The 14504-nt window shown below is 44.2% G+C and overlaps 1 protein-coding gene across 1 annotated transcript in view; it reads right to left on the reverse strand.

Moving 5' to 3' along the window:
* The window catches only part of CDS2 (CDP-diacylglycerol synthase 2), a 103688-nt gene that overhangs the window by 35499 nt on the left and 53685 nt on the right, over positions 1-14504 (reverse strand). Inside the window, exons 3-4 of the mRNA XM_040345910.1 lie at positions 4101-4197; positions 3926-4023 (exon numbers count right to left, since the gene is read on the reverse strand). Of these exons, the coding sequence (XP_040201844.1) occupies positions 3926-4023; positions 4101-4197 (195 nt within the window). The remainder of the gene's footprint in view (positions 1-3925; positions 4024-4100; positions 4198-14504) is intronic.

Below are 14504 nucleotides of genomic sequence, written 5' to 3' on the forward strand. Positions count from 1 at the left end.
TCAGCACCCACTGAGTACATTTCATTATTATAATCTTCTCTTGTTGCATTTCAAAGTTAAGTTTCTAATAAAGAAATAATTCTGTGTTTAGTAATACAACTGACCGGTAAAACTGATCCAATGGATCAAAGGGGATCACATTTACAAATCAATCGCACATCTTCTAAGTGAACGTTTAGCATACGCCAGCCGTTCAAGCTGGCCATACACGGCTATCTTTTATTCTGTTAGCCAGCGAATGCTTCTATCCGCATAAACTAGGTAGATGGAGGAGTACCCTTACCAGGACGTTGTATTCTTTTTTTTTTCTCCGGTATACACTGATCAACAGCTGCAAACAATGGACTTATGTTGGGTGGGTTAGGCACCATCAGGGATGGACTGGCCATAGGGACTACAGGGAGTTTCCCGGTGGGCCGATGGCTCAGTGGGCCGTTTTTTAAAACAAAGATGCTGCTTGGAGATTTTTTTTTAACGCCCTGGCAGCGCCCCAGTGTGAAAGCACTCAGGCTTTCACACTGGGACTGCAGCGGAAGCGTTTTTCAGTCGCTTTACAGGCGCCCAAAAGCGCCTAAAAAACGCCTCAGTGTAAGAAGGGGTCCTACACCCACCCCCTCTCTTTTACACTCACTCTCTTTTTCTTACACTCACCCCCTTTCCCTCAACCCTCCCTCTCTCTCTCATTCCCCTCTCTCTCACCCTCTCATGATATACAATAATCGATGTAGGGGTCTTTTGGTGGGTGAGATTTTTTTCGGGGGGGTGGGGGCAGCATTTTATTGAATTAAAGTGGGCCGGTCTGGATGAAGTCCAGGGCCGAATTTTTGTCCCAGTCCAGCCCTGGGCACCATTAGTCAAAATTTAGCCGAACTGGCCGAATTTCAAACAAGTGTATAGCCAGCTTTAACCCTTGGATTGGAGATCATGGAAACTACTATGTACAACTCAATTTGGCTGATCAGAAACTGAAGGGGGGGGGGGGGGGGGGGAGTATTAATTAATTTAATTTGATCCAAGTCCAGTGTTACCATGAACTTAGCAGATTTAAAAAGCCCGGGAACTCCAGCCAAACATCTTTTGTTTAAGTCCCAAACGCAAGTCTGTAGGCAGCATTTGTTTTAATATGATAGATTACAACAATTTTAAGGTTTAGAGTTTGATGGACTTAAAGCATCTCTGAGCCCAAACACAAAAATGTAATCTACTGGTGCGCACATTAAGACACAGCATTGTGGGCTCGTGTCAGTACTGGCTCCAGTATGGAAGTGAGCAAATATCACACCCTGCCTCCGATTGGATGCAAGAACCCCAGTGAGAGTTGATTAACTGTGGGGAGTCAGCCCCATTAAAAGTAATGGGAGGCTTCAAGCTCCCGCAGCTAATTGAGGCCACTCACATGTAATGTCTCATTCAGTGATCACATGCGAGCGATCGGTCCTGGACGCAGACTACCTACAGTACAGACCAAAAGTTTGGACACACCTTCTCATTCAAAGAGTTTTCTTTATTTTCATGACTATGAAAATTGTAGATTCACACTGAAGGCATCAAAACTATGAATTAACACATGTGGAATTATACATAACAAGAAAGTGTGAAACAACTGAAAATATATTTCATATTCTAGGTTCGTCAAAGTAGCCACCTTTTGCTTTGATTACTGCTTGGCACACTCTTGGCATTCTCTTGATGAGCTTTAAGAGGTAGTCACCTGGTGCAGCACCCCATCACTCTCCTTCTTGGTCAAATAGCCCTTACACAGCCTGGAGGTGTGTTTGGGGTCATTGTCCTGTTGAAAAATAAATGATGGTCCAAGTAAACGCAAACCGGATGGAATAGCATGCCGCTGCAAGATGCTGTGGTAGCCATGCTGGTTCAGTATGCCTTCAGTTTTGAATAAATCCCCAACAGTGTCCCCAGCAAAGCACCCCCACATCATCACACCTCCTCCTCCATGCTTCACGGTGGGAACCAGGCATGTAGAGTCCATCCGTTCACCTTTTCTGCGTCGCACAAAGACACGGGGGTTGGAACCAAAGATCTCAAGTTTGGACTCATCAGACCAAAGCACAGATTTCCACTGGTCTAATGTCCATTCCTTGTGTTCTTTAGCCCAAACAAGTCTCCTCTGCTTGTTGCCTTTCTTTAGCAGTGGTTTCCTAGCAGATATTCTACCATGAAGGCCTGATTCACACAGTCTCCTCTTACCAGTTCTAGAGAGTGTCTGCTGCAAAAGGTGGCTACTTTGAAGAACCTAGAATATGAAATATATTTTCAGTTGTTTCACACTTTTTTGTTATGTATAATTCCACATGTGTTAATTCATAGTTTTGATGCCTTCAGTGTGAATCTACAATTTTCATAGTCATGAAAATAAAGAAAACTCTTTGAATGAGAAGGTGTGTCCAAACTTTTGGTCTGTACTGTACATCCAGGGCTGAACACTCGTGTCGCATGTGATCAGTGCATGAGCAATTGCATGCGAGTGTACGCAATTAGCTTTGTAGCCAGCAGCCTCCAATTACGTTCAATGAGGCTGCCTCCCACAGTTAAAGTGGTTGTATACCCTCTGATACTACGTGCACCTACAGGTAAGCCTACATTAAGGCTTATCTGTAGGTGCTTGCTTTATCTCCTTAACCTACATGGTTACGGAGATATTTGCAGAAAATCGGGCGCAGGCGAACTGAGCGTGCTGGGTCTTGAATGTGAAAGTGCCGGAAACTCACGCATCGTGGCGGTTCTGCACGCATGCGCGGGCGTGACGTCATCGCCAATCCCGCCAGTCACAACGCCGGAGCGGCGATACCCGGAAGTCACTCTGGGTATCATGGCGGCGGAGGAGAGGAACAAGGGTCGATGCGGGGGCTTTGGTAAGTAATTCATAATCTAAGGTAAGTAATTCATAATGAGCTAGTATGCTAGTCATACTAGCTCATTAAGCCTTTGTCTTACAGGTTTTTTGTTTATTTTAAATGTGTTTTTGGGTATACAACCGCTTTAATCAACTCACGCTGGGGTTATTGCACCTAATGGGAGGTAGGGTGTATTCGCAGGTGTGAATGCACCCTTAGATATTTGCTCTGTTGAGAGCCACACCAGACTTCACAATCTCCTTCTCCGTCTGGGGTTTGACCAGTGCCAGCTGCGGTGTTCATCACTATAACAAAAATGGCCACAAACTAAAGTCATCACTCTTGGGGGAAAAACTTTATTGCAGGTCTGTAATCTGGCAGTCCCCACCCATAGCCACACACCCTTTCTAGCGATCTCTGAGGCCAATGCCAATTAGGGTGAAACGCATCAGTAGGGTATGGCTACGGGTGCAGACTGTCAGATAACAGGTCTGGAATAAGGTTTTCTCCTAAGAGTGATGTCATCAATGTGCCTCTGTTTGTATTATGGATTCTTTTTGGCCTATGACAATGTGTTATCACCCCATACGAGAAAGTGGCTGACAAAAGGCCATAATGGCAGGACTAAGTAGTATTTCCATCTTGCACATTTGTACATGCTCCTCTCCTGTACTGAAAGGGCTAACTCCGATATCACTTCACCCAGTGAGTTTCTCAGTGTGCATCACCACCTCACAAGTGGCATCACTTGTGGGCTTTACCACAGTTACCCTTTTTTCAGAAAGCCATGTACAGTACCCTAGTACCCTGCCAGTCCCTCCCACCAGCCATGGTTTGTCTACAATGTACTGAGAAGCACTGTGATGTCACTGGGTCCAAAATGAAAGTAAATTGTAATGAAAACAGAAAGGGTTTATTTAAAATTGCATTCAGCATATTGATTGGGGGTGGCAGGACCAGGAAAAGCAAAATATAAATCAGAATAAAATTCAGCTTTAATAAAATCAAAAGATTCAAAACGACTGAAAATGTAAATTTTATTGATTGGTTTTATTGCATTCTTTACCCACCAGCTAAGTGTCCGGAACCAAGGCAAGTCATAGGAATGGTACACATTGTATCCAATCATAATGATCTCCTGGAAACATTTAATCTGAACACACATCACCTGCAGAAAGAATCAAACACTGTAAAATAGCTTTGTTTTGGGGAAAGATTCAAAGAGTGAAAAAAAAAAGCACTTACAATCATCATGAGCACGATTGGTCCTAAGTAGATGATGATGAAGAAAAAGCTAATCATGGCTAATGTCAAGATGCCTCTGATCCACCAATTCTTCCATCTGTATGGAAAAGACAAAACAGAAATCAAAAACAGAATCGTACGTAGGCAAGTGTTTATGATGATTTACAGTTTGCAATCTTAAAGTTGATAGGCTTAAAATGTACACTCTAGCTAGCAGAATGCTATCCTCAGAAGAGATGTATAAACGGTTAAAAGCTGCACTGCCTAAAAACTTTGAGATATAAATCCACTTTATGTGCACCAAATGCCTTTACAAACCAAATGACTACCTTGTAAAAGTAGCAGTGACATCATCACTGCGCTGAACATGTGCAGAGAGCAGAGTTGTGGAAGGGGTCCAGCAGGCTCCACCCACTACAGGCTACCTGCTAAAAAAATATTGGAGGGGCGGAGACAAGACCAGTCACCCTGCACAAAGAGGAAGCAGCAGTGACTGGTCTTTATTACAGGAAGCTCCTACACAGGGGAAAAAAAACTTTCCACACTGGATTACTGTACAGATAATCATCAAAGACACCAACACAAGGTCACATAGACGCGTTTCACACATACATCTTGTGCTTAATCATTATATTATCATGGTAATGATTAAGCACAAGATGTTTGTGGGAAACGCATCTATGCGACCTCCTGTTGGTGTCTTTGGTGTTATCACTTTGAACAATAAAAGGCCATCGGAATTCCTGGATGTGGAGCCATTTCTTTTCTTACAAGATTCCCACGGAGGCGGACCGGGGCCGGCACTCTACGAGACATTCCACCTCAGGTTATCATACACCTGGAGCAGCGGCTCTTTTTCTTTGTATATAGGTTTTTAATGATGCTTTCCCTTTATGGGAAGATTTTCCTTCACTTCCCGTCCTGGAGACAAGACAGAAAATAAGTGGAAATCTCCCCTAAGAAATTAGAAACCTTATCTTTGACTTCCCCTGATCTGCCGATATGGTTCCGGCTATCATGAAAGTTGCTGCGCAGGCGCAATCTGATCTGCCGAAATGGTTCCGGCTAACGAGAAAGTTCCTTTAAGGACTGCGCAGGCGCAAACTTGCCGACGGAGAAAAGAAAAAAAAATAAACTTTGGTTCGTGTTCCTTTCTATGTAATAAAAGGAAATTGCAGACCAGCAGAAAGATTACAATCTTCCAACACTGCAAGTATTACAAACCATGCTTTTCACATGTATTGAGGGATCTGTTCATACCTATGCAGATGCTCTGCTTTGTGCGTTTTTGTTCAATTATGCGTACCGCATTCGAGGCAACCTATTCACTTCAATGGGCTGCCCGGTGTGAAAAAAAGAAAAATTGCACAAAGAAGTGCATGATCTGGGCAGCACAGTGGTGTAGTGGTTAGCACTTCTGCATAGCAGCACTGGGGTTGGCTTGAATCCCAACCATGGCACTACCTGCCTGGAGTTTGCATGTTCACCCTGTGCCTGAGTGGGTTTCTTCTCGTAGGTTAATTGGCTCCTGTCTAAATTGGCCCCAGTATGTATAAATGTGAAGTTAGGGAACTTAGACTGTAAGCTCCTTGAGGATAGGGACTGATTTGAATTATAAATATGTAAAGCACTGCATAAATTGGTGGCGCTATATAAGTACCTTTCAGAAAAAAAAGAATCCAATTTTTTTCTTAATCATGCTGCACCAAAACGCATGGTACTTTTGTTACCATGCATTTTGGCGCAAGTGTTAGCAAGGTTCATGGGGTGCCTACAAGGGGTTCCGGTATCACACACATGTGAACCCAGCCTTGCTCTGTCCTAGGTCAGAGGAAAGAAAAGGCCAGCAACTAGTCACACATTTGCAGATAAAGGATATCTAATGTTGGAAACAGGCTCCACAGGCAACATTAAAGTGGTTGTAAACCTGTGACATGAAATATGATGAAAGCATACCCCTCTATAGGGTGTACTTGTCTCCATTAAGAGTACTAACTGTCATTTATGTCCACTGCTTCATTTCTCTGCTATCAGCAGGAACTACTTCTGACAAGTTTTTCTGACACCAATAGAAAAATGGTGACAGGAGGAACCTCCAGCAGATTGATAGTCTCAGCTCTGTTCCTGTGTGTGTGTGTGGGGGGGGGGGGGTGTTCCTTCGCTCCAATCAGCTGTCAAGACCATTCCTTACTGAGCTCTGCAGAGTGTAACTTCAGCTCTCTACCCCCTTTTATCTGAGCTCTCATGCTTTATAAATTCTGGACTTAGAATGGACGAATAATGCAAATAAACAGGTACTACTTCTGTAGAAGGATTTGTTTCATCTCTGTATCACCTGAGATCGGTCACTTTACTGGGTATATTTTACATTTGTGTTTATTAACCCAATAAAATTTAATTACAAAATGGATCCTGCTCCTTTAAACATGTTATATGACACCGTGCTTGTCCTGTGTCATTTACCCTCCCTGTAACAAACTTCTCTGTAAACTGACCAAGGTGTATCATGGCTGCTGAGTCCCGACATGTGGGTCAGTTTACATGCCTCTCATCAGCAGCCTGCTATCTGCTCTCCTCTCTGCTTCTGTGTCCTCCTCCCCCTCCCCTCTGTCTGTGTATGAGCCCCCTTCTGCTGCTCTCATAACACTAACCTGTATACACCATCAGCACTGCCTCCTTTCGCAGTGTCCCTTTCTGTGAATGATTATAAAATGTTGTAAATACCTAATTTAAGAGCCAGGATTGCATCACATGACCAGCCAGCTCTCTCCTCCCCTTCAGACTGACATAAGCAGAGGAATCTCAGCCCCGCCCACTGCATCTCTCAGAGGATGAATAGAGAAAGCTGGCCAGTCATGTGATCGCAATCTCGGCAGTGAAATGAGGTATTTGCAGCATTTATTTTTATAAATCACACACAGAGGGGGATACTACAATAGGAGGCGGTGCTGATGGTGTATACAGGTTAGAGTGGCTTAACAACCACTTTAATGAAGCCAGTAAGCTGCTAGTGAAGCCACTGTAACATTTCCTTCCAGTAGATACTTGGTTGGCACTGCACCCAAAACTCAGACAAAATGTCTATCAAGAGGTAATGTAATAGGGCTGCCCTGTCACCAGATGCCACAGACAGCAGCTATGCCCGATTAAGATCACGTAGCAAATAGGCTTCTGGACGTTACACAATACTATGTTATCAAGGCAGGCATGGGACTCGACTGTCCAGATGATAACTATTCATTTGTAATAGGAGCCTGGACCAAGTTACATTAAGACTTTGTACATCTGTGTCTTCATCTCATGAATGGTTCAGCCTACACAATCCAGCACCGAGCATGTAGACCAAAAGGAAAAGTCTGAGACTTGGATACAATAAGTGATTATCTCCGAGCAGCATACAGGATATGGACGGCGGGCCAGGAAAAGGGACAACAACAAGAAGAAGCTCTAGGGCTCTTATTTCAAATATCATAACGGCTTCAGTCACAGAACAGGAAACTCGAGAGGGACCAACACAAGATCATAAAGGACAAAAAACAAACAAAACTAAGCCAGTCTATTACACTGTATAGTACCGTGTGCTTTAATTTTACTATCACCCAGCACCACCAAACTAAATGATAGGCACTGTAGTACAATAAGCCAAGTTTGCATTCTTCTCCAAGGTTCTTGCCCAAATTTTAATGCCATTTATGATAGCAAGAAACATGAAGTTGCCATAGCCGGCTCCATCTGTAAAAGCTTGGCTACCCAGCTAAAATGGCGATTCTCTGGCATAATGCTAAACTCCAGGCAAAAAAAGAAGTCTCACTTATGCACAGCACTCTGTGAATGGAAGACTACAAGGTCCAGCAGCCTTTGCGGCTGTCAGCTTATAGTTTTCAATTATCTACCACGGCACTGTAAGCATCGTAGTAGTTAATTCATTCTTCCTGTCAGCATGCATTGGCTTCCTCATACGAGGTACAGATACACCGACAGCTCTGCAGGAGACCTGCGTGGCATTGGCGATCTGCTGATTGCTGGTGCAATTCTTTACCGGTTCCTGCAACAATAATAAATGCACATTTTTTTTTACCTGTAAAAAAATTTGCATTTTGTTTCTGGAAAAAGGAGGAAATTATCCTTTAAAATAGAAACGAAAGTCAAAACATTTGTGTATAGTTATAAAAAAGAAAAGAAAAATACTATACTGTAATAACCTTCCTTTTCCCATTCCCTCTGTTCTCAGCTGCATAAGAGCTGGGGGGGCAGCAGTACACTAAGCTTGCCAGTGAATGGCTGTGCAAGGGGGATGGGTGTCAGGACATGTCTGATCATTGGAGGAGAGCATAGCTCGAGAACTGATCACACTGTGGGCTCCTTCTTAGTGTGGTATACAGAATAATTCTGCGCTGCCCTTTGGATAAGCTGCTAACACAACAATTGGACAAATAGCAAAGATGTGGAGACAAAAAGTGTAGCGCTAATCAAATTATAGATAAAAAAAAATGATGAAATGTCAATAGACATAAATTAGTAAAGTGCTCAAATGGTGAATATGAACAATAGGAGTCTGAATATCCCCATAGATAGATAAGTTTGAATGTCTGTATACAAGAATACTCAATACAGGTACAAAATTTGCACAACTGTGTCCTTAAAGTGACCAAACGTCAATAATGACAAAGTTCAAAACATGGTGAGGGCTTTAAACAGAAGCAAAAGTGGTAAAAGTGAAGAAGTGATGAAGTGAAGGGAACCACCACTGAAAGGTAAGAGGCTTACCGGAACGTTTGAACCCGAGAGAACATGCGTTCAATGGGTCAAACAGGCTTTGTGTGGTGGAACCACGATGGAACCTGGATAATCCTATATGCTGCAAATTGCTGTGCTGGGGATGACCAAATGTCAGCAGGTTGGAATAAACCATAAAGGAGGGTGACTTCTTAACGGGACATCTCATATGCAATAGTGGTCAGGGAAATCCCAAATAGATGCGGAAGGGTGGGTGTCATGGAGTAGGAAAAAGAAAGAGCCACATAGCACAACTCTGTATTATATATCAAAAATGTAATGTAAGAACACTTACATTTATGTTGACATAAAAAGTGCTTTGCAAAGTAATGTGGCAAGCTGACGTGTTTCGTCTCCTAGGACATGGAGACAAAACGCATCACGAATGTCCGCAGAAAAGTCCGCGGCTCGGGCCTAGCTCCGTCCGGCGGCCATCTTGGTACACCCGAGGAACGAGGCTCACCTTATCCTCATCCCCCCTCAGCCCCCACAACCAGCACAAGATCACACGGGAACCAGCACTCAGCTGCGATCCCCCCTCGGGCCACCGACTTCAGAGAAGTTTGATGGAAGGACAGGCCAGTAAGTTACCGGCCACAGTGCTATACACCACCAGAGCCCTCACCCTCACCCCATCCCTTCTTCTTTTCCCTTCGCTACCAACACCCCTCACCTGCCGTGCCTACACCAGAGGTTAGTCAGCCGCATAACGTGGGACAAGCAGGTCTCCAACCGTCAACTTCAACAGGTAAGGACCCAGGCCTCGCCCGCCACAGCAAGTTGATCCAGGGTTCACCCAATCGCCTTTGAGGGATCAGGAAGGAATTTTTCTCCCCTGCTGTAGCATATTGGCCTCACTCGGCAGGGGTTTTTTCGCCTTCCTCTGGATCAACTAGGGCGGGGATATGCAATCAGCTGTTGCAGAACTACAATTCCCATGAGGCATAGCAAGACTCTGACAGCCACAAGCATGACACCAGAGTCAGAAGCATGATGGGACTTGTAGTTTTGCAACAGCTGGAGGTCCGCTAATTGCATATCCCTGAACTAGGGGGTTAGTTTGGGGGTCCACCCTATCGCCACCCATCAGCGTCACCAACATTTTCCACCAGATAGTTGCCACCATCGTTATCACCAAGGTTATTACCACTCACCATCGCATCACCTTCGGCCCATTTGGTATCATGGTTACCATGAAATATTCAGCAAAAAACATTTGTGGTCTACCACCTCAATATTACTGGATGCCACCAAAAAAATACTACAGAAAGAACAACTGCTAACAATCGATCGACCATCGACAGTCAAAAACAGGATGCCATAATCTCAGCTACAACACTTATCACGCGCCTTGATCAACACAAGATCCGCAGTAAAGCACAGACAGGAAATCCACGACTTCATCATTCAACACAACATAGACTGCCTCTTCATCACAGAGAGCTGGCTAACATTGGATTGTAAAACCATTCTAGGAGAACTTGTCCCAGAGAATTAGGGTATTTTAACCAAAAACAGAGTGGGGCAAAGAGGAAGGCCCCGTACACACGACCAGTTTCCTCGGCAGAATTCAGCTTCCGACCGAGTTTCTGGCTGAATTCTGCCGAGGAAACTGGTCGTGTGTACACTTTCAGCCGAGGAAACCGACGAGGAGCTCGACGAGGAAATAGAGAACATGTTCTCTATTTCCTCGTTGTTCTATGGGAGCTCTCGTCCCGCCGAGCTCCTCGGCGGCTTCAGTGCTGAACTGGCCGAGGAACTCGATGTGTTTGGCACGTCGAGTTCCTCGGCCGTGTGTACGAGGCTTAAGAGGCCTAGCAGTGATCTACAGGGCTCACCTCTCGCTCACCAAACCAGATCTACAGAGATCATTGCCATTTATGGAAACCCTCACTCTGCAACTCCAAACACCCCACGACACTGTTTACATACTACTGTGCTATAGACTGCCTGGACCAAAAACGCATCTCCTCACATCGCTGACAGAATTTATTTCGACCTACACCCTAAACGTCAAACATCTCCTGTTACTTGGGGACTTTAACCTCTGGGCCAACTCCACACAAGAACCCCGTCGCCGTCGCCTGCATTGACCAATTGGAAGGATTAGGTCTGCAGCAACTGGTATGCGCGCCCACACATGTTTCAGGTCACACCCTCGATCTTATCTTCAAACAGGATATGGATATCAACATAATGGAGAATGGGCCCTTACCCTGGACAGATCACCATGCAATCAAATTCAAAATCACTACCAACGCCCTCTTAAAAAAAACGACAAACCCGTTGACAACACACCTGACAAGATCCCAGAAGAAGCTCCATTCGGAGCTCTTCAAAACGACACTATTAAACAAAATAAAAACAATAGAACAACGTCAAACAGCAGTGGAAACACTCAGCTCCATCAACAAAGCTCTACTACAGACAGCAGACATAGTCGCTCCGAAACGCAAAACGCTCATCCGGAAAAACAATTCCGGTTGGTTCAATGACACTCTCACGTTGTTGAAGCAAGAACGCAGGAGAGCGGAAGCAGCCTGGAGAAGAAGCTCAACATAAGGAAAACCACACAATTTACAAACTAATTAAAGAAACATCACAAAGAAATCTTTAAAGCAAAAAAATATTTTTTTCGAATATCCTCGCAAAAAAGCCCGTAACCGTCCCCACAAACTCTTCAACTCAGACCATGAATCCAGCCTGCCTAGAGGCCCCGAATTATGAATCTCAAGATTAATGCAATGAATTATCGAATTATTTAATTAACAAAATTGAAAAAAAAATTAAAAATCCGTGAAACAATTCAGCAAAAGAAAACCACTAGCCCCACCCCTTAAAATCAAAAAGGCAACATTAATACAAATATGCCTCAATCAACTAATCTTACACTAAAGTCAATCTCCATCGACACCACCAATAATATCATCGGAACCCTGCGTGACAGCACATCGCCTAATGACATCATTCCCACAAAACTGCTGAAAGAATGTGCCGATATTTTGGCACCTGCTATCACGCACCTCATAAACCAATCATTGAAGGAAGGTACGGTACCGACCTCTCTGAAACAAGGCATAATTAAACCCATTCTAAAAAAAAAACACCCTCGACCCCAAAGACCCAAACCATCTTCGACCCATAACAGGCCTAAACGTCTTCTCCAAGATAATGGAGAAAGCAGTAGTGCGCCAGCTACAACATCATTAGACACCCACAAACTACTGGACCCACTTCAATCGGGTTTCCGTCCAGGTTATGGACGGAAACAGCACTTCTCAAAATATGGGATAACGCTCTTGAAGCAGCAGACGAGGGAGAATCTTGTCTTCTGATACTTTTGGACCCGAGTGCGGCTTTTGATACAGTAGACCACAAAATGTTGCTGACTTGCCTAGCAGAAGTAGCTAGACGCGCAGACTCGGATCTACCCTGGTTCTCCTCCTTTCTGGAAAACCGACAGTGAAACTGGGTCCTTTCACTTCCGAAAAACGAACCGTATCATGTGGAGTCCCTCAAGGTCACCCCTTTCGCCCGTACTATTCAATATTTATCTCCGCCCCCTCCTCAAAATCATCAGTAACCAGAATTTACTCTACCATTCCTATGCGGATGACACCCAACTTTACTTTCGTATCAGCAGCAAAAAGGATCATTATCTCGGACTGATAGAGAACTGGATGACGGAGAGTTACCTTAAAAACTCAATGGATCAAAAACAGAACTTCTTCTGTTACACACTAACCAAAATAGACTTGCTAAGACAACATGGACGCCCCCGCCCATTTTGGGATAAACCATCACCCCTAGCACCAAAGTCAAAAGCCTCTGAGTCACATTCGACTCCGACATGACAATGGATGCACAAATAGGTTCAGTAGTCAGCGGATCACACCATCTGCTGCGCCTGCTACGTAAACTCATTCCCTTCATCCAAAAAAAAGACACAGCTGTAATGGTGGGAACAATAATCAACTCCAGGCTCGACTATGCAAACGCCCTTTGTTTTGGGGTCTGAAGTAGATTTTAGCAAAAATACTGGATTTTAACTTGTAAGCAACAAGTGCCAGAAAAAGGATTAGGGGTAGATTCACAAAGGGCGTCCTAACTTTGCGGCGGCGTAGCGTATCGTGTTTACACTACGCCGCCGTAAGTTAGCGAGGCAAGTACATGATTCACAAAGTACTTGCCTTCTAAGTTACGGCGGCGTAGCCTAAAGCGGGCGGGCGTAAGGGCGCCCAATTCAAAATAGGCTAAGGGGGCGTGTTTAATGTTAATTTGGTTTGACCTGACGTGATTGACGTTTTTTTGGAACTGCGCATGCGCCGTCCGCCTACATATCCCAGTGTGCATTGCGGCAACGTACGCCGCACAGGCTATTGGTTTCGACGTGGACGTAAATGACGTAAATCCCTATTCACGGACAACTTGCGCAAACGACGTAAAATTTTCGAATTTCGACGCGGGAACGGCAGCCATACTTAACATTACTATTCCAGCTATTTGATGGAATATCTTTAGGCCTGGAAATGCCTTACGTAAACGGCGTATCTGTACTGCGTCGGCCGGGCGTACGTTCGTGAATAGGCACATCTAGTGATTTACATATTTTACACCGACTGCAATGGAAGCACCACCTAGCGGCCAGCCTAAATATTGCACCCTAAGATAGGACGGCGCAAGCCGTCGTATCTTAGATAGGTTTAAGTGTATCTCTGTTTGAGAATACACTTGAACTTAGGTCGGCGCAGACTTCGAGTTAGGTCGGCGTATCTACTGATACGCCGGCCTAGCTCTTACTGAATCTAGCCCTAAGTCTTTAAAGAGGAACTGCAGTGTGCCCACATAATTTGTAATACAAACATCTATGCCATTCTGAAGCTTCCCTCCAACCACGTTGCATATTATTTTATATATACTGTGATTCTGTACTTGCCAAATATGCTGCAGAAATCTCCCTCAACCGAGTTTGGCTGCAACCATTTTAACTGTGGGCAGCTGAAGCTGCTGCCTGTTGACTTCCTAGATCTACACAGGAGGATCACCGCCAGCTCTGCAGCTTTCATTGGCCCTCTTATGACTCATTCCCCCTCCCTTCCTGGCAAAGAGAGAGAGAGAGAGAGCTGTGCATAATGTCATAAGCCTAGGCTTTTTACCAAACAAACAGGAAGTGGGCTGTATAAGGTATTTACTGGCAGAAAAAAAAAGTGTTGTACTATTCAAAGTTAAAACAAGGACAGAAGATTTAATAGATGGGAAGTTAAAAAAAAAAAAAACCGAAGGTTGGCTTTAAGTGGTTAAACTGTCCTCATTTACAGACTGAAGTTCATCTCTTTTATCCAAAAGAACTAAATGTTACAACGTTTCCTTTTATTTCCCAGCACTGAGCAATGTTGATAATCATTTGTCGGGATGGATGTTGTTTTTTTTTTTTTTTTTTATGACAGCTATGAGTGTGTAGAGAGTGGTTCTGCACTTGTTGCATGAATGAATCGTGGTAATGCCAGATTAAGATTATGAGAGGGGGGCTTTACATCGATGAATCGTGCAGCTCTACTACCTTTTTCACACCTTTTGTTTAGAAGCACCTGAATGTATGTAGCTGCATTAACCACTTAAGGACCTGCT

The sequence above is a fragment of the Rana temporaria genome, chromosome 3 (assembly GCF_905171775.1).
Source record: "Rana temporaria chromosome 3, aRanTem1.1, whole genome shotgun sequence".
In the NCBI taxonomy this organism is placed as follows: Eukaryota; Metazoa; Chordata; class Amphibia; order Anura; family Ranidae; genus Rana; species Rana temporaria.